The sequence below is a fragment of the Sus scrofa genome, chromosome 15 (assembly GCF_000003025.6).
Source record: "Sus scrofa isolate TJ Tabasco breed Duroc chromosome 15, Sscrofa11.1, whole genome shotgun sequence".
Taxonomy (NCBI): Eukaryota; Metazoa; Chordata; class Mammalia; order Artiodactyla; family Suidae; genus Sus; species Sus scrofa.
The window spans coordinates 127,178,619-127,198,707 of record NC_010457.5 but is presented as its reverse complement, the minus strand read 5'-3'; the positions used below and the strand labels follow the sequence as shown (position 1 = coordinate 127,198,707).

Genomic DNA, 20,089 nt, shown 5'->3' with positions numbered 1-20,089 from the left:
CAAATATTTTATAACGTAATTTCATTTTTACTGGGGAACACACACATTTAAGACCACCAGTCACAGAATAACAGCTCCCTGGATTTATGCAGCGCTTTTTCACCAAAGAGGTTAAATGACTTAGTTGAACATGTTCTTATTCTCTTTACTGTTGGAGTTCAATAATGCATAATGTTAAGCAGATTGGAATTCCTCCTTTAAAATGTTAGCCTCTATTTTTTCTTCTTACAAAACGGATCTTTCTATCTCCAAATGTTGAGAAGTGATCAATTTTCACAGCGATTCATTTGTACAGAAACTAGTGATGATGCGACATCTACAAAATGGTCCACATTTAAATGCTTTATGGCTATATTAGTTACATCTTTCCTCTAATAAATCTAGCTGGAAGGAAATGAGCATTCTTTTCAACAGGACATGTAAGAGTGAAAGTAATGAATCCGGCAATCAGCATAGTTCCTTTTTGGCTGAATGACTATATTGATTTCGGTGTGGAATTTTTTAAGTCATGAGATCTGATTTTTTTTTTTTCACTTAATAGTCAAACATTTCTCTTATGGCTTTTGTTTCTTTGAGTTCAATAGCCCTCTCAGGCCACTATGCCTATTAATTCAACAAGTTCAATAAATATTTATCATGTGACAACGTTGGGAAAGCCTGCACTGAGCCAAGTGTTACATGAAATAAAATGATGAAAAGGTATGCCCCTTATCCTCCCTAGCCATATGTCTTAATGAGGGATAAGACAGAAAAAAACTTTGTAATACATCAGAATAAGACACACCATTATAGAAGTACCAACTGCTCCTGGAGTTTGAAGGAGAGATTATTTGTGGACAATCGCATAAGAAAAACTTGATGAAGAAGTAGACTGTAGGCAGGGATCTAAGGCTTTGCTTTATGGAGTAGCTGGGAAAGTCCCTTCAGCAAGAGGGGCAACATGCAGCAGAAGCTTCAGAGTCAGGGAGGCATCATTTGTTTAGGGATCTACAGCTTATTCAGTAATCCATGGATGCATCAAACAACAGAGCCATTAGAGACTCACAGCTTTAGCACCTAATATTCTCAACTGAAAAGTGAGAAAACTAAGGCATTAAGAGATGAACTGACTTATCTAAAGTCTCAAAGTTTCTGTGTGTGTGTGTATGTGTGTGTGTTAAACAGCTTTAATCTTGGTCATTGCAGCTTCCCGGCACAGTAAAAAACACTGCACGTGATCAACCTGTTTTGTCCTGGGGATGGGGAAAAGGGTACGGGGAATCACCTTCTTAATGGTTCAGCCAAGATGTAAACCATCTCTTCTGACACCCAGGCCCTGTCCGAGCCTTCTAGATCGTAGTTAATTAGAATGGAGGACAAATGCAGGGGACTACAATGTGGCTGATAGGATCCCCATTATTTATACCTAATATTTAATTACTCATAGACGTCAAACTGTTGAAAACACATGATATCAGATACAAAACAGAAAGTGAATTTCCTGTTAGAGGTAATTCAACTGAAGGGGAAAAAAACAAAACAAAACAGAACACAGTCCTAGTATGTTACCTACAAACTGAGGAAATCTTGATTTAAAAAAAAAATAGACAAGTGTAGCTTTATTTCTGAATTGAAAATGTTTCTGCATTTTGAAAATCTAAAGCAGGGATGGCTCTTCTTAATGGAGAGAATTGCTGATTAAATTGCTGACAAGAAATTGCACTTAAAGATTCAGCAGCCAGAGAGTATAAACACAGGGGATAAACACGTCTGCCTGCATCAATCAAAGACAGCTGCAGTCTACCCCCAGAAAGGTGAGCAATTATTTATGAAATTATGTCTTCTTCAGCGATTCTATGTTGCAATCTTAAGAGGAACCGAATGAAAAAAAACAGACAACATCATGTGCCCAATTAACCAAGGAGTCACATGCATTTTCAAAGTCAGGGGATTTTACACATACACTATTTAACCTCATCATCTGGGAAAAAAAAAATTTAGCTTTAAAAAATACTAGTAATGAAATAGGCCAGCATGTTCTTGAAGAAGTCTCTGTGTATATGTGTGTGTGTGTGTGTTTAAGATTGGTGTCTGATTCTATCAACTAGACATTAACACAAATCTAAAGAGAAAAGAGGTGCTATTAAGAAACATTCTGCATAGGGCTCTTTTGGAGTTTTTGTTTGTTTCTTTTACTAGATCAGTTTCTAGTTTAGTGATGCTAGGGCCTTCACTGCCTTCGGGCATTGGCTGATTTTTTTTTTTTTTTTTTAATCCACAGAGTGGTTTTTTTTCCCCTTGGGGTAGACTTGGACCGCCAAGATACTATTATGGACAAGATGCAAGGATCTGAGGACAAAAGCCTATGTATCTGTAGGTTGAATCATCTAGTCAGTAGCTCAGTACCGCAAACTTCATAGACCAAAGAAATGTGCACATATATCTGTAAGTTATGCTTAAAGGCATTGGGGTAAGCATTTGTGGTCTCTTTGCCCAGGTCATTGTGAAGCCCACTGGGCAGACCACATGTCTTCAGGAGCAGCTCAAAAGCCAGGGGTCCAGAAGTGCCCCTGCAGTGACTAGGATATTCCAAAGTGAATTTTGGAGGGTCCTAGAAAGTTTTTCCACCCCCTTCCTAAGTTGATGATCATCATTAAGTGGTCACTGCCATTTAGGTACAGATACAGCTTTCTCTTATTAAGATGATATTCCTTGGAGTGATAAAAGTATAAGCCACTAGAGTTTTTGATGATAACTGGTACATTTTTTTTTTGTCTTTTTTTTAGTGCCGCACTCATAGCATATGGAGGTTCCCAGGCGAGGTGTCAAATCCTAGCTGTAGCTGTCAGCCTATGCCACAGCCACAGCAATGCCAGATCCGAGCCGCATCTACGACCTACACCTCAGCTCACGGCAATGCCAGATCCTTAGCCCACTGTGCAAGGCCAGGGATCGAAACTGCGTCCTCAGGGATACTGGTCAGATTCGTTTCCACTGAGCCACAACCAGAAGTCCTGATAACTGGTATGTTTTAATGGCAATGGGGAAGAAGAAACTGGGGAGACTGGTCAGGTATAGATAAAGTATCCTTAAGAACAGATACTCTGAGGCCAAATAAACTGGGTTCAAGCCTCAGATTTACTTCCTAGGTGACTCTAGGTAAGCTATCTCTATTTCTTCCATCCTTTTTTTTTTTTTTTTTTGGCCACTGCTGAGGCATATGGAATTTCCCGGCTAGGGGTCAAATCAGAGCTGCAACTGCCAGTCTGCTACAGCCACAGCAACACTGGATCCAAGCCACATTTGAGACCTACACCACAGCTTGCAGCAACACTAGATACTTAACCCACTGAGCAAAGCCAAGGATTGAACCCGGATCCACACAGAGACAACCGTCAGGTCTCTAACCCACTGAGCCACAATGGGAACTTCCAGTTTCTTCCATCTTTTAAATGGCAGTGTTAATATCACTTGCCTCCAAGTATTGCTATGAGAGTGGAACACAGCAAAATGCTTAAAGAGTGTCTGGCATAGCATAAATGGCATACAAGTAAGGATATGCTACTATTGCTATAGTGGCATTCTCAGGAAAAAGATTGGTGCTGCATTCTTTCCCCAGATCCTCAGCACTGCTTGTATGTATCCCACTCTGGGCTTGGTTGGTCTTGAAATTGCTTCTGAGGCAAACCTGTTTGTGACAGAACCTCATCACCTCCTTTCCCCCTTAGCATCATCAGGGCTAACTTCCGAGATCTTTGGCTCACTCATGACAGTTAGACCTCCTCATTGCTCTCATCATCCCTTCTAGGGTCCTCCAAGTCAGACTCCCATTTTCCTGTATTGCTCTCCAATATTGGCTGGACCATGGGGCTGGGTATCCTCTCTAGACTTCACACCCTTGCTCTCCATCATGGCTCCACCTGGGAGCTCCACCTTGCTCTGGCTAGTCCTTCCCCTTGAATGGTTTGGACCCATCTAATCAAACTTCTAGGATAAGGACTGCTATTGACTTGAGTCTCAGGTTCCCATGACTGTCTGACCAATAGCAGCAGCTCCTGCCTGAAACAGTCCTTACCAGTGGGTCTCAAACTTAAATGCTGAGGACTTCTGATGAAGGAAACGGCACACATTTGACATGACTGAGGTTCTAAGTACAAGAATGGACATTATTCATGTTATTTCCCACCAGTGGTAAACTCAAAGCCGCCCTGCCAATCCAAACAGATGACCATGACTTTTTTTTAGGGCTGCACCTAGGGCATACGGAAGTTCCCAGGCTAGGGGTTGAATCAGAGCTGCAGCTTCTGGCCTATGCCACAGCCACAGCAACACAAGATCTGAGCCACATCTGTGACCTATGCTGCAGCTTGTGGCAATGCTGGATCCTTAGCCTACCGAGCGAGGCCAGGGATCAAACCTGCATTCTCATGGATACTAGTTGGGTTCTTAACCCCCTGAGCCACAGTGGGAATTCCCTGCATTTTTTTGCAAGCTGCCAACTAATCAGCAGCTTACTCAAGGAAAGAAAAACAGTACTCACTCTTTTCAAGCTACTTGTATTTTACTTACCCCCCCTTCTCTTATATAAATTCTGTTATAACTTTGTTAGATGCAAGCAGCATGTTATAGTTTCTCCTGCACACAAGTAAATTGTGTTGCTAATATGTAACCATATATCTCTGAGTTATTGTTGGAGAGTAGGCATGAATATTACTGGGGGCTGTCCTTAAAAAGTCAAGATCCCAGGCCCAATCTCTAGAATTCCTCATTGAACAGGTGTATCTATGATAAAGCCCAGGAGTCTATATTTTTAACAAGCAGGAGGCTCTTTGCTTTCCATGCTCTGAATGACCCAAGGATCTTCCTTGGAGTGTGTTCCCATGGTCCTGGCCTGAGCACCTCATTGTCACTGGGTCTGGGCTCGATTTTTCTTCTGAGCTGCCAGGTGGAATCTTGCTGAGGCAGGAGCCAGTCTGAGGCCAGAGCATGGAACTCTGAGCAGGAAGGCAATAAATAGCAGGAGAGGAGCCTGGCAAGCGTCCTTATTTAAGAAGTTTGGCAGAACACAGAGGCCTTGATCTTACCTGGCCTTCTAGAACCCTCCTCATGAGGGGACCTTGGATCTCTCCAGCCGTTCTGGGTATAGCTCAAGTCCTAAATGCCTTTGAAGAATCTGACTGCTCCAGGGTCTCCACATCCTGCCCTCAGCTCTGGCCTAGTCACCATGTTTCCAGAAGTTCTGCTCAAAGTCAGCATGGATGGCAATGGGCAGTCACAGGCTGAAGGTTCACAAATTCCCCAGAGCAAATGAAAGATGCAGACTCGTGGGTTTTCTTCCTCACCCTTCCCCTTGATATTTCAATACCTGTTTCTCTCCTACCCACTCTGTCAGTCTCTGCTTTCAAAGGAATAAAGGGGGGGGGTTGCTTGCTAGATTTAAGTGAAAAAGAATTATTTTCAATAGACTAAACAAAATGTGTAAGTTCTCCTAAAATAAAGTAACATTCATTTCATGTTCCTGGGGCAGCTTGGTTCTTGGGAAGATGATCTCTCTAACATCTCAGCTATGAATCCAAGAACTTCATCCAAGGCTTAGTAAATGGATTCAAGTGGCCTTTGAAAGTAAAAGCCACAAAGTTTCTACACTGAAGGTCACCCGCCTAAGTTAGAGGAGAGGCTCCACAGACAAGTTTTGGGCATCTGGTTTCTTGGTCCGCAACTGATTAACGGTGTGATAACACAATGAGGAAAAGCATGAAAGGAGAATAGAAAAGAAGGGAGGAGAGAAGAGGAAAGATGCATCAACAAAACTAGAAGAAGTGCAGGATGCAAGAAAACCACAAGAAATAGAAGAATTTAAACGAATTTAAATGATAGACCCATAGCGAGCTAGTTAGCTCTATAACCTCAAATAGCCCCTCAGATGACATTCTAGTTTCAGAGTGGAACTGTCAATACTGTGTCACTGCTGTTGCAGATGATGGGAAAACGAACAGCCACCACTGTGTGAGCAATGGGGCGGGGGGGAAATTGCTGGACATTTCATGTGCATTAGCACATAGTAGGCACACAGTGATGATCCCAACATGAACTTGGACCATAAAGATGGCTCTGTGATGTGAGTGTACTCTCCCTTTTTCTTAAAAGTGGGGTACTATACACATACAGAAATGTGTTTGAAGAGATTTCCTTCCAATATCATTATTTTTAAATTTAAAATTATTTTAAGATTAAATTAGTGAGTTGGATCAGTTGCTTCACCAACTAATGTTTTAGGCACTGCTGGGACCTCAAGGTACTTTTATTTATTTATTTATTTATTTATTTATTTATTTTTTACGATTTCTTGGGCCTCTCCCAAGGCATATGGAGGTTCCCAGGCTAGGGGTTGAATCGGAGCTGTAGCCACCAGCCTATACCAGAGCCACAGCAACACAGGATCTGAACCGTGTCTGCAACCTACACCACAGCTCACGGCAACGCCAGATCCTTAACCCACTGAGCAAGGCCAGGGATTGAACCCTCAATCTCATGGTTCCTAGTCGGATTCGTTAACCACTGAGCCATGACAGGAATTCCAAGATACTTTTAAAAAGAGGAAAGTATCTGCATTGGGCAGGAGCTACAGGACACTTTTTTTGGTTTTATTTTGTCTGTTTGCGTGGTCGTTTTGGGTTGCTGTCTCCATGTTTGGCTTTTTGTTCTGTTTTGTTTTAAGAAACTGAATGGAAAGGCAAAGATTACATGTGATTCCCAACTTTATTTCATCAGACTCACAGGACCCATTTATATCTGTAATTGTAAAAATACAATATAACATCTTAAAAGTCTAAATAGGGAGTATTTTTAAGGCTGAAAAATAAGATTTAACAGTGGAAAACTGTGTATCTCCATTAATTCATAATATCATTGAGTATGATGAAGCTCTTTGGCAAGTCCAACCCACATTTTTTTAAATAAAGATACCAGATGACAGAGTTCCTGTCATGGCACAGTGGTTAACGACTCTGACTAGGAACCATGAGGTTGTGGGTTCGATCCCTGCCCTTGCTCAGTGGGTTAAGGATCCGGCGTTGCCATGAGCTGTGGTATAGGTCGCAGACATGGCTCGGATCCCGCATTGCTGTGGCTCTGGCATAGGCTGGTGGCTACAGCTCCGATTCAACCCCTAGCCTGGGAACCTCCATATGCCGCGGAAGCGGCCCAAGAAATGGCAAAAAGACAAAAAAAAAAAAAGATACCAGATGAGTGGGCCTGTATTTTTTTTTTTTTCCTAATTTCCTTTGCCCCACTGTGTCTGGTCTCGGTGCTTCATTTGTGCTTCTCTGTGTACCTGTGTTGGCACCTACACTTGCCTACATGTCCTTTTGACCGTATATGTTCATTTTTTTTTTTTTTTGCATTTTTCTTGGGGCCCTAATTTCCTAGTTATTTTCTTTGCCATTTCACATTATTTTCTCCTTTAAATTTTCTATGTACATGTTTCCATTTTTAACCTTCTATCACATTTTCTCCCTCAAGTATATTATAAAATGTAATTATATTCTTCATTATGATTTTCACATTTTCATAGGAATATACATTCATGCATTTATATTAAATACAGGCTAAGCTTTTAAAAATATTTAGTTGAGAGGATAAAAGTGTTTTCTTTTTTTCACACTTGATTCTAGATAATAATTACTATGATTCATGGCTCTTGATTTTTTAAAACAAAGTAACCCATTTATGACCTAGGTTTTCTAGGGGATCTAATCAAAGGATATATAAAAGAACATGAGAAAGGAAGATAAAAATGATAGGTAAAAAACTATTATTTCAGTCTCCAAATTCACCACAAAACATATCTGTATTTCACTTACTTCTCATAGAGACACAGAAATTTACATCAATGAAATACAAATTAATCACTTCTTATATGCCTTGTATTTTCCATCTCTCTGCATGAATTTTAAAATATTAATAATAACCAATTAAATAAAATGATTATAGAGTATAAAGTGTCTTCATGTGCAGTTGAACAACATTACAATGTCCCATCAACTAGGAATAAAATCCTAAAACAATTAATGTGAAGGCCATAGTTAGGAAATTATGACGAGAAATTAAATTTTTTCATTCTACCACTATATCTTATTTTACCTCCTTCCTATTTCCCAATCCACCATCAACAATTATAAGCCTGTAAGACATAAGATTAATAAATTGGGTGTGTCTTTTATAGATTATTAAAAATAAGAGATGAAAGCATACTTTTTACTTGACATAGATTTGTAAGTGAAAGCAGAAAGATTATATTTGCTTGAATTTAATACCAGAAAATTACCGACACTGATATTTCCAGTAAAGCAAGAGGGGTATGGAGAACAGAAATACCAGCCCTACTTTTATTTCTGAAATGTAAAAAAAAAAAAAAAAAAAAAAAAAAAGCCACGTGTGACTCAGGGGTCATGAATGTTATACACTTCTTATTACTTATTCTGTTCCTTTGTTATCAGCAGGTGTCTACAAATCTGTCAGGAGTGAAGGCACCAGTTGTGTCACTGAGTGTAATGCAACAGTAATTGTATGTTAACTCAATTATCAACAATTGTGGATCTACTTTTTGGATTCCAGAGAGATTCTGAGAGCCCTATGATTTTGTTAACATCAGACAATGTTTCTCTATTTTCTTCCAGAGTCAAAAGTAAATAGAATTGGATTATTCATTTGTACTATCTGCATTTTTCCTCCCTTCTATTTGGGTAAAGTAAAGTAATGAAATTCATGTAACTTGGGGGCATGACCTTTCTTGGAAGAGTTGACGCACAGTTAATAGCATATGGGAAGAAATTTAATCCTTGGATCCCTTATAAAACCTTTAAAGAGCCTGGATCACTTTTCCATGCACAAGCTTGGTTTTAGGAGCACACAGCACTCATTCTGGAGCGGAATGGAGGAGTCTGTGACATATAGCACATAGACTGATTCTAACAGATGGATTTTTCTTGAAATAACTTCATTAGTTAATCACTTTTTTTACATATACTTTTTCTAGCTAATTGGTATAACTGCCAGCTGGAGCTGTTAAGAATCCTCCAGAGAAACTGGTAGGTAGGGAGAATATCGGCTAATTTCACCAATTCAAGGATGAGACCTCTACTAATCTCATACCAAACATTCTGGTTTTTTGAGGGTGAAATCTTTTTCCTTTCGTTTTTTTTTCCCCTTTGACTTATTCCAAAAACCTTATTCCATCAATGTTTAAACCAAATCAATCATCTGGAAGAAACTTTCAATTTTAATAAATTATCTAGTCAGAGTTTCCCAAACTATTGACACTACAGTGGAGATAATCATTTTTCCTTCCTTCCCTCCTCTCTGCCTTCCTCCTTCCTCCCTCCCTCCATTCCTCCCTCCCTTCCTTCCTTCTTTTCTCCCTCCCTCCCTTTCTCCTTCTTTCTAATTTTTGTAGCAGAATATCCTGTGCATTGTAGGCTATTCAGCAGCATCCCTGGGCTCTACCCACTTGATGCTAGTAACATGCCCAGTCAAAATAGCCAAAGATGTCTCCAGGCATTCCTTAATGTCCTTGGGAACAAAAATCACCCTGGTTGAGAACTACCACTCCAGAAACAGGTTGTTCCTAATTTTTAATTTGAATTTTAAAATAATTTTTAAAAATAATGTATGTATTTAATTCTAGGTATGTTTAAAATATGAGATTTCTTTTTTCCCTTTCAGTCAGGTACATGAAAAATGGGGGGGAGTATTTAAGTTCAAGCTCTCATAAATCTCTTTGGTTAAAGAGAAAAAAGGGAGTTCCCGTCGTGGCGCACTGGTTAATGAATCCGACTAGGAACCATGAGGTTGCGGGTTCGGTCCCTGCCCTTGCTCAGTGGGTTAAGGATCCGGCGTTGCCGTGAGCTGTGGTGTAGGTTGCAGACGAGGCTCGGATCCCGCGTTGCTGTGGCTCTGGCGTAGGCCAGTGGCTACAGCTCCGACTAGACCCCTAGCCTAGGAACCTCCGTATGCCGCGGGAGCAGCCCAAGAAATAGCAATAACAACAACAACAAAAAGACAAAAGACAAAAAAAAAAAAAAAAAAAAAAAAAGGATAAGTGAGATACAATTACCAATGAATATTGACTACTTGAGAAGGGTTATCATATCTTCATCAGACTTGTCAAAGCTTTATTTTCCTTAAGGAAAGTCCTTGGTGTGACTGTATCCATAGATAAATAAAACCCTGTGGTGGGATCATTTAAGATGTAAATGTTAATTTTCTGCTTATGTGCCTTGAGGCATTTTTAAATAAGGTAAAGCAGTGTAATTGAATGAAATGAACACAAAACTGGGATCTGTTGTGACTTTCCAATATCATTAGGAAGAGACCTGGGCACTCACCAAAGGATTAGCCAGTCAAATAGAGATATTCCCTGCTCTTTGAAATTCGGTGGTAAATACAATGTTCACCACTTATTTACCCCTTAGCGATATTTCTGTATTTTATACATTGATGGACCTAGGAGGAGTCCCATAGGGATAAGATGCTAATTACCAAAGGTTTTAAAAGGGAAACAATGAACCTCTTCTAGTTTAGCAAGAAGGTAAGAAAGTAACAACATGGAGAAGGCCAAGAGAATCTTTCAATGTTTTGTTTTGTTTTGCTTTGCTTTTTCAGCCACACCCAAGGCATATGGAAGTTCCAGATCCAGGGATGGAACCTAAATCAGAGCTGTGACCTACAGGCAGCTGCAGCAATGCAGGATCCTTAATCCACTGTGCCACAGCAGGAACTCCCACTGCTTTTGTTTGTTTTTTAAGTAATAATTCTATTTGAACTACCTTCAAAGGCTTTCTGATACAGATTCGCTGAAACAAACTTTTTTAAAAGAAGATAATTTTAACATTACCTATGTTTGAAAATAATTCCCCCCCAATCAAGACAGGTACCTAAAAATTTTATAGTGATCTAGTTCCTTTGTTAGCCTTCCCAGAGACACTTAAGAATTTAGACCTTACACTTCATTTTGAATTTAAAACTGACTTGTCTTTTTAATATGTGATCTTGTACAGACTGTCACTTTTAGTTCTTCCAGAACGCACTATTCCCTTTCGCATGGCAAAATTAAAATCACACATCTTGAGATTCCAGCTAAAAGGATCACAGTTCACCTATTCTGTGCCTTTTCTGTACATCACGGGCTTCCCTGCACTAAAGGATCATCCGTGCACTTACTCTCTGCAGGTTCTTTAGAACGACGGCCGCTGGATGACTTCCTCAGCAGGCTGCGTCCGGAGGTAAAGAGGCTGGTTAGTTCTTCCAAAGGACTCGTGGGTGTTCTGGACCTGGAGCCACTCGGAGCTGACCCGTAGGTGTTCACTGCGGCGTTGACCATCTTACTCCCATCCTGCGACACCGGTCTCGTGGTCGAGTGAGGCACTGATGAAGAGCTCCTGGAGAGGCTGCCTGAATGCACAGCATCATAGGGCGGAGGCCTTTTGAGGCTGAGCGGGGTCAGGGACCTTCCCATGCTGACCGGTGATGGGGAGGCGGAGTGACTTTTGGGGTAGCCGTGGGGGGACTGCGTTCGGTACAGGGTGGAAGGCGGGGGAGGGGATGAGGAGAGCACGGAGGCGGCAGGAACAGGTCCCAGGGCCCCAGCCTGGTCTTTCTCCAGTTTGGAGTGGCCGGAGGCATGAGATGGCAAGGAGGATGGCGACGCCCCGGCCTGCTGTTTCATATAAGACACGTTTTCCAGCACAGGCAGCTTTGTGACCTCCAGCGGAGTGAGCGGAGACTCATCTGAGTTGGGGGAGCACTGCACGGGTGCTGGCGGGAACACCAGCAGCGGGGGTCTGTGAGAGAGCAGGTTGGGAAAGGGCGGGGGGATGTCACAGAGCAAACCCTTTGGAGTACATGGCACTGAGGACTTGGCGAAGTCCAAGTCAGGCACCGTGGGAGTAGCACACTGCGAAGAACAACTGTGATGGTCAAGGTCGCATTTGGAGTCTTGGCCTAAATCGTCAAAAATGGGGTATTTCATTTCTTCGTAGACGGCCTCGCTCTGGTCGTCATCGTCCTTCCTGAAGTCTCTGAGAATGTTCCCCACCATCTCGATGTACACAGGCTCCTCCTCTTCTGGGTCCCCTGCGGGGCTGCCGACCTGGGAGAGAGAAGAGTCCCGTGGGAGTGACGTCCTCCTGGGCCCGTGCTTTTTGATGTATGTTTCGTCAAAAGACGTGCTGAGCTGAGTGTTCGGATTCCGTTTGGGTTTTGGAGGAGGGATCTTCTTCGAATATTCATCACTGTGGGGTCTTGGTTTGGCTGACACTAAAAGAAGAAAAACACGGGAAATAGATGAGCACAATAGCAAAGCTTTCAAAAATGACTTGCAGGTGGGTTTACTACTCTACAATTCGGGGGCGGGGTAATTTGCTTCATTTCTAGCTGGAGGCCTAGACTCAAAACCCAACAAAATCAAACACTTCATATTTAGAAAAGCATGATGCAAGAACAGTAGTAATATTTATCTTCAAGCTAATATTAATAAACCAACACTGATGAGTGCATTACCATTAGGAGGTTTTATCCCTCTGACAATTTCTAAACAGAAAATTTCAGATGCCATAAATCAGATAAAAACAATCATTCATATAAGGAAAGCAAGTCAGAGAAAGACAAACATCCTATGATATCACTTATATTTGGACTCTAAAAAAAGGATACAAATGAACTTATTTGCAGAACAGAAACAGACTCATACATTTTGAAAACAAACTTATGGTTACCAAAGGGGAAAGGGTGGGTGGCGTGATGGACTGGGAGTTTGGGATTGGCATAAGCACACATTCAGTATGTGGAATGATTGGCCAATGGGGACCTGTTGTGCAGCATAGGGAACTCTGCCCAATTTTGTGTGATAATCTATATGGGAAAAGAACCTGAAAAATAGTGGATGTGTATACGTATAACTGAATCACTTTGTCGTACAGCAGCAACTATCGCAATATTGTTAATCAAATATACTTCAATAAAACTTAAAAACTCACAAAGTTCGTAAAAATTAACCTCCAAAAATTAAGCAATAAAGGAACTCAGGGGAAAAAAAAAAAAAAACTAGAGTTTCTGTTAGCACAAGTAGTTACAAAAATACCATGGGGATTGAGCTCTTTTAATGATGTGGCTATTACACATGATCCCATCTTGCTTTCATTTGGGATAAAAATGTTCCAGCCTGCTAGACTTAATCTCTGTCTTGGTTCAGATAAATAACTTCCATACAGATGGGGCTGATACTTCAGGGGAAATTGATGTGAAAATCTTATGAGGCTAGACAAGTTAATCTGCAGATCTCCAGGTATTGTTGATTATGGTGTATTTGTCTGTTTTTGTTCCTAAGATCTCATATGATATCCCAAATGTTGTCTTGGAATGAATTTATTAGATATATTGCCCTGGCACATCAGAGCCCCCTTGAGAGTTTTACAAGGAAATAATCCAGAGGATGATGTGTAAATTTCAAGAATAATTTCTGGAAACTCACAACATGTGTACAAGTGCATCCCACAGCTTCCTGGAAGCCTCCTCCCCCCTTATAATGGAACATACACTTCTGGCACATCCAGTAGGGAGGAACTGGAGGGCAACATGCCTGTGATTGAAATCAATTGTTTAGCATGCAGGGAAGGTACTGGAGTCTTGTTATTATCTCATTATCTTATTGTGTTGATATATGATCATCACTTATGCAGTGTGGCAGAACATAGTCGCTTGTGGTAAATGGTGGCATATAACGTAAGTTGAGAGTAGAGCTTATAGGATTAAAAGTATGAGAAAATAACAAGTTTCTCTATAATTGCAGTTTGAAGGGAGGGGAGGTCTCAAGGTACAAATCAGGAAACATCCCCAAATTTCCTTTTTTTTTTTTTTTCCAACTAGCATAATTTATGACACAGGAGCTTTTCTGAAACTTACTCCAGGAGAAGCAAGTGCTTAAAGCTGAGTTAGGTGACTAAGCTACACATCAATCATGGCTTCAGAGAAAGGCAACCCATCAAGTACTCCAGTAGTGGCTAAATCTCACACTTTTCTAGGTCATTCCTGCTTTCAAATATTCTACTTCATTGTAACCATGATGATGATTTTCCTCACTACAATAAACAGCTTTTCGAAGGGAAGATCCTTAACGTATGTAGATTTTAACTTATAGTAGGAAAAAAATAGATGCCATTTTCAGAGGCCAGGGGCATGGAGTGGTTGGGATAGTATAGTAATAGAGCTTTTTAATGTCAAAAGGGAAAAGCCTAGGGACATATGGGGATGAAAACTACCTAAATAATTCTTTAAGCAGGACCCAAAATGGCCAGTAGTCCTCTCTGTATCTCCTACTGGTCATAAATATTACTAGTGTTGAAATTACCATGCATGTTAATTTTCTTTTTTCTTTCTTTCTTTCTTTTTTTAAATATGCTTTTTAGGGTTGCAATCAAAGCCTATGGAAATTCCCAGGCTAGGGGTCGAATCAGAGCTACAGCTGCCGGCTTACGCCACAGCCACAGCAACTTGGGATCTGAGCTGCATCTGCGACCTACACCACCGCACATGGCAATGCTGGATCCCCGTCCCACTGAGTGAAGCCAGGGATGGAACCCACATTCTCACGGATACCAGTCAGATTTGTTTCTGCTGTGCCATGACAGGAACGCCCTGTTAATTTTCATATGATTTAAATAAATCATCAGATTATATACAAAAATCTGAGCCCACATAAAGTCATAAATTAATGAATGGGACTGACTTAGAACTAGAGGGACTTTGAAAGAGCCAGGACTCAGAAGAACAAAAGCCCAGCAACACTATTCTTCTGAAGCCATCCCCAGCCAGAAATACCAGGGGGATTGAGGCCTTGGTATCTTGCCATCCTCCATCCATGTCATCCTAGGCTAAATAATCACCCTTCCCAAATATTTCCCAGTGACTTTTGAGTTCTAGGAATTGAATGGTGTGGGAAGTAGCCAGGTGCTCTGCTAACCTAAAGGAGGATTAACCTAAGGCTAGGAATGAAAGAGTGTCCACGAGATGGATAACTTCATCATATGGGGAAGACTCACCGCATAATTAGCTGTGATTACGCTTATTCCAAAGATTTCATTTTTCTGCCTCCTAAACTATAATTCACTGCCATTTTCTCTGACCCTTCACTAAAGTCTACTTCGCTCAGGTCTACTTCAATATAAACTTGGATAGTTGCACAGAGAGAAAAAACAGGACAGCCAGAACACAAGTGCCTACTGAGCCCAAGCTTAGGCAGCAGCACTGTGTGGAAGGAAGAGGTTAGCCCAGAACTCCCAGAAAGTGAGCGGTCAGTGGTCAAGCTGGGAGTGATATGGAACTCAGGGAAGCAGCAGCCTCAGGAACACTCTGGAGCCAACATCCTTCTTCCCAGCTAGATGAGAAGGTATCTTTGAAATGGGCAAGACCAACACTTGAGTTGCACTCAATATATGAGCAGATGGCAGTTATTTTGTTTGCCAAATGAAATAAAGATCCATCATAGCTATGAAAAGATGGAAGAAAGAAAAGGACACAATATAAAATTAAGGTAACTATTCATTATGAAGGAATTTAGGTAATTTATTTATACCATGAGGAAAACTTCCACCCCAAATCAAGTACAGATATTGTCTAATGAGGGGAATTAAGTATAATATGTAACTCTTATGATGACACTGAGGTGACCAAAACTGATGGTTGCTATGGACTGAACTGTGTCCCCTTCCCCACAAATTCATATATTAAAGCCCCAACCCTCAATGTGATGTTACTTGGAGGTGGGGCCTTTGTGAAATAATTAGATCATGAGGTCATGAGGGTTGGGTCCTGGTGATGGATGAGATTCATGCCCTTATAAGGAGTCACTGGGGAGCATCTTCATTGTCTCATTCTCTCCACTATGTGAGGACATAGTAAGAAGGTTGCCACCTGCGACCCAGGAAAAGAGTTCTCACCAGAAACTGACTATGCTGGTACCTTGATCTTGGACTTCTGGCCTCAAGATCTATGAGGAAATAAAGGTCTGTTTTTTAAGCCACCCACTCAGTTGAATTTTGTTGGGTCAGCTTGAGATGACTTAGATAACAGAATATTGATTGAGCCTTATGCAAAAACCCTATATATATATGAATTCTGAGCATCCACTTTTTGATCCTTGGCATTCTAATCCTTTAACTAGCTTTGAGAATTAATACAACTCTTCCCCAGTCCTTCAAACGTAATTTGCACCTGCCCCAGCTGAATACACAGACACTGATCCCATCAGCAGGTACTCACTCGGGAGCATCCTTCCCCTACACCACCTGTTATTATGGTTCTTCTTGGTATGATGCTCCAACCTCTGATTTGTACCAAGGCACATATCATGTTTTATACATGTCATGTACAATGAGCATGCAATGCTATTTAATTAGACCCATTTTCCAGATGTTCTTTGCTTTTTATTGCTGTTTGCTTTGGCATACAGACTCCCTGCTCCACCAGGCTGTGTGTGTTTCTCTGCCCACCATCGGAAGCAATTCTCCAGCTAGCTCGCCAGGGAATCCTTCATTCTCTGCACAACCTTCTTCACTCTCTCCTTCCTTGTGTGGTGAAAAGAGCCTAATGAAGGCAGATTAAGAGACTTCCAACACGTTTTGTTTCCTGCTCCTCATCCTTTGTAGTAATCCAAGTTTGAAATGAGAGTATTGAGGATGATTTAGTGAGTAAAGTGATAAGTAAATTACAGGCAATTGGGATGAGTAAGAAGACTCATTCCTTCAATACTGAGAGACTTCTATTCCAGGCAAAGTCTGCTTCCCACTCCACACTCCCTTTGCAACCTCATGATTCTCTTGGGAAAGTCAGAGGATGAAACAATTTCATCTCTAATGAATTGATTTTCTCTGCATTTGCCATTTTTTCACCTGGTTTCACCTTATTCCAAGTATTAAGTAAATAATTCATGAAGCAATGGAATTTTGTTCCAACTGTCATATATACTTTGTTTGTTTACCCGAATGAAAGTCTGAAATTTTTAGCAACATTGTCCCATAATCTATTCTATTTTAACATCAGTCTAGGAAATTCAGGAAAAACTCATGTTTTCAAAGTTATTTCTTTAGAAGACACCTAAAAATAGTCTTTATCTACATCCATAGATACTGAAATACTGCTAATAAAGGACAATAAAAATGGCATTGCAAATTTCAACATTTAACTAAATTCAACCACATTAAAAAGGTGGTTTCACTGCTCTTGAATGAATTTTAAATTATTTCCATTAAGTCCAAAGATAGGAGCAATAATTCCTATTCAGCTCCAGAACACACATTTTATGCTAAAAATAGTCTAATGACAGTAGTATTGAATAAGGAAAAAGTGACATTTTTGAAATGAAATATCTGAGCACAAAGGTTATGCGTGGCTTTCAGTCATGCCCAGATGATCTGCCTTTCACAGTTAATTGTGGAAATTTGCCATGTCCCTTGTCAAGCTATCCTTCTGAAATATTTTTTTTTCCTTATTAAGAAACAAAATGAAATGTAAAACCAGGCTTTAGAGTCTGTGCATGTTCTTGACCCAAGAAGTGAAAAAATAGACAACACAGGTCAGCGTTTCCCTGATGGAAAGGCTCTTTGGCCACAGAATCCCAGAATATGGAGGGCTTTTAGAGATTCTCCAACCCCAACTCCATATTTAAATGATGAAAAAATATAAATTACTTATCAACCATTAAAAAAAAATCTTACTATGTCAATTCAATCTTTTATGCCTTTTAAAGCAAAGGAAAGAGGGAAAAGCTCTGTAATTCATTATGTTGTATATAGCACAAAGCATCATTTTAAAAGTTCTCAGTCCAGGCTGTAATGACAGAACCATCGTAGCATGTGCTGGTTACACAAATATATTTAAATGTCTGGTTACAGAGGTATAGTTAGGTGGCTCCGGTTACAGAGGTATATTTAAATAGGTAATTCAAACAGGGAAATGAGAGTCCAGTGAACAGAAGTAGTGACCACAATGCGTGATACTGAACTGGTGGATTCCAGAAGGTGAGAGACACATTTCCCACTTTCAACAGAACTGTGCTCACAATAACTTTCTTTTCACAACTCACAATTCCAGGGGTTTGAGGGATATTTTTATTTTCACAGTCACCATCCCTATAATAGCATCCACAAAATTATTCTTTTCTTATTTCATTTTTTTTTTAATTAAGGTCTTTAAAAAGGGATGGGCCTTACAAATACCCTCGGTGTGTTTATAGTAGGACCAAGAAAAGTGTGATAATGTGCAAAAAGAATCAGATTTGCAATTGTAGTATCTGTGTTGTAATATTGTTCTGGATCTGCCAACGAGGAAACTAGAGAACTCAGATGAAAGTATGGATGGAAATCAATAATGCATGACATGGAACTGGCTCAACAGTATGCTCTCAAAGTTGAATGGGACAGAAGTAGTCTTGGCTTAAGCTAGATAAAGGGCATTTCCTATGAACAAGAAAAGATGACTCAGATGACAGATTTAAGAGCTCAAAGATTAAAAAAAAAAAAAAAAAAAAAGAGCCACAGGGAAGCAAAACTTGGAGCAGAACTGGACCCAAATCAATAAATATTTTCTGTCCTAGACTGTCCTAGAATAGGGAGAACTGAGCTCACAGCATAACTGGACTTGACTGCTATGAGCCAGTGACTTCTGCGTGCCTCCAGCCCCTAATTTTTTTGAAAAAGATTGTAAACTGCAATTTTCCTACTCCTGACCCGCCAGTCTACATCAGGTTTCCTAGTGCAGACAAACTGTACTTTCAATGAAGAGGACTTTGCATATAAGGAATTGCATTCAAGAAGGCTCAGAGCACCACAGACATGATTTAGATGATGAAATCCTGGATTTCAAGCTGATGGTGTAATGCAATGAAACCTCAGGGCAATATCTGCCTAATTGGAAATATTGTGACCAGAAGGCAAGTTGTGATGGACAGTCTTCCAAGAGAGTCACCGTCAATTCCTTCCCTCCTGGTGTAACTTCCACCTTTCTGTAGGTAGTCTACGGCCCTCTCTTCAAATCAGGGCAGGCTTCGTGACTTATCCTGACCAACAGAAAGTGACAGAAGTGATATTCTGAGTCTTGGGCTTCTGAGAACTGACAGTTTTCAGTTCCTCTATCCCAAAAGCCAATTGCCATGTAAAACCACAGACCAAGTTACTATGAAGAAACTCAACCTAGTTATGTGAAGAAGTCATGTGGGAGAGAAAGACTGGGCATGTGACGCTTTGTTGGACCTTCCAACACATCCCCATTGCCAACTGAATACAGCTGAATGACAGACCCCCAACCAATGACACATAGAGTAGAAGAACCATTCCTATAAGCCAAGTCAATTTACAGAATAATAAGAAGTAACAAATTGTTGCTCTTTTAAGCCATGACATTTTGGGTTGTTTAGTATCCAAAATGGATAATTGGAAAAACATCCTAAAATTAATTTCCTGTATGTGTGTCTATCTCATAGAAAATGTTATCATTATTTTCATAGAACCAGAGTACAGTATGCACTTTGAGGGAACAGAAAGCACTCTTCCAGAATAGAGATATTAAATAAGTAAGATTGCCTTCTGGGTAGTATAAAATCACCACAGGATGATTCAGAGAGGAGATATAACAAGAGATTACATACTTTTTGGTCCAAAGGACTAGATTGAAATCTGAGTGAAGGTATTAACATATGTAAAGAAAGAACAAGCAGAGGGGATCTTTTGAGCCACAGGGACTATAAAATCAGGAAACTTGCAGAGCAAAAGGTGGTCGTCCCCCCACAGCAATGTCTGGGGGGTCTGGTCCTCTGTTATATCCCTGTCATGAGGATGGACTCAGCATGTTCGCTCATCAAGCATAAAGCTGCTGCATATATGATTCTTAATGAGTCGTTCCTTCTTTAAAGTTTCATCAAGAAACGTTTTAGTAAGCGTGACTTCCAAAATAGTAGGCATCTATTTCACATTAGAAACCAGCAAGGTGGAATTCTGGTTTCATACACTGCTTTGGTCTGAATGTTTGTGCCCATCCCCTAAATTCATACATTTGGAATCTT

General features: G+C 40.5%; 1 protein-coding gene across 9 annotated transcripts in view; it reads right to left on the bottom strand.

Moving 5' to 3' along the window:
• Positions 1–20,089, bottom strand: part of NYAP2 (neuronal tyrosine-phosphorylated phosphoinositide-3-kinase adaptor 2) — a 262,456-nt gene that overhangs the window by 96,391 nt on the left and 145,976 nt on the right. For all 9 annotated transcript variants that reach the window (XM_013984554.2, XM_021076251.1, XM_021076255.1 and 6 more), the window contains one exon: positions 11,200–12,294. In XM_013984554.2, the coding sequence (XP_013840008.2) occupies positions 11,200–12,294 (1,095 nt within the window). The remainder of the gene's footprint in view (positions 1–11,199; positions 12,295–20,089) is intronic.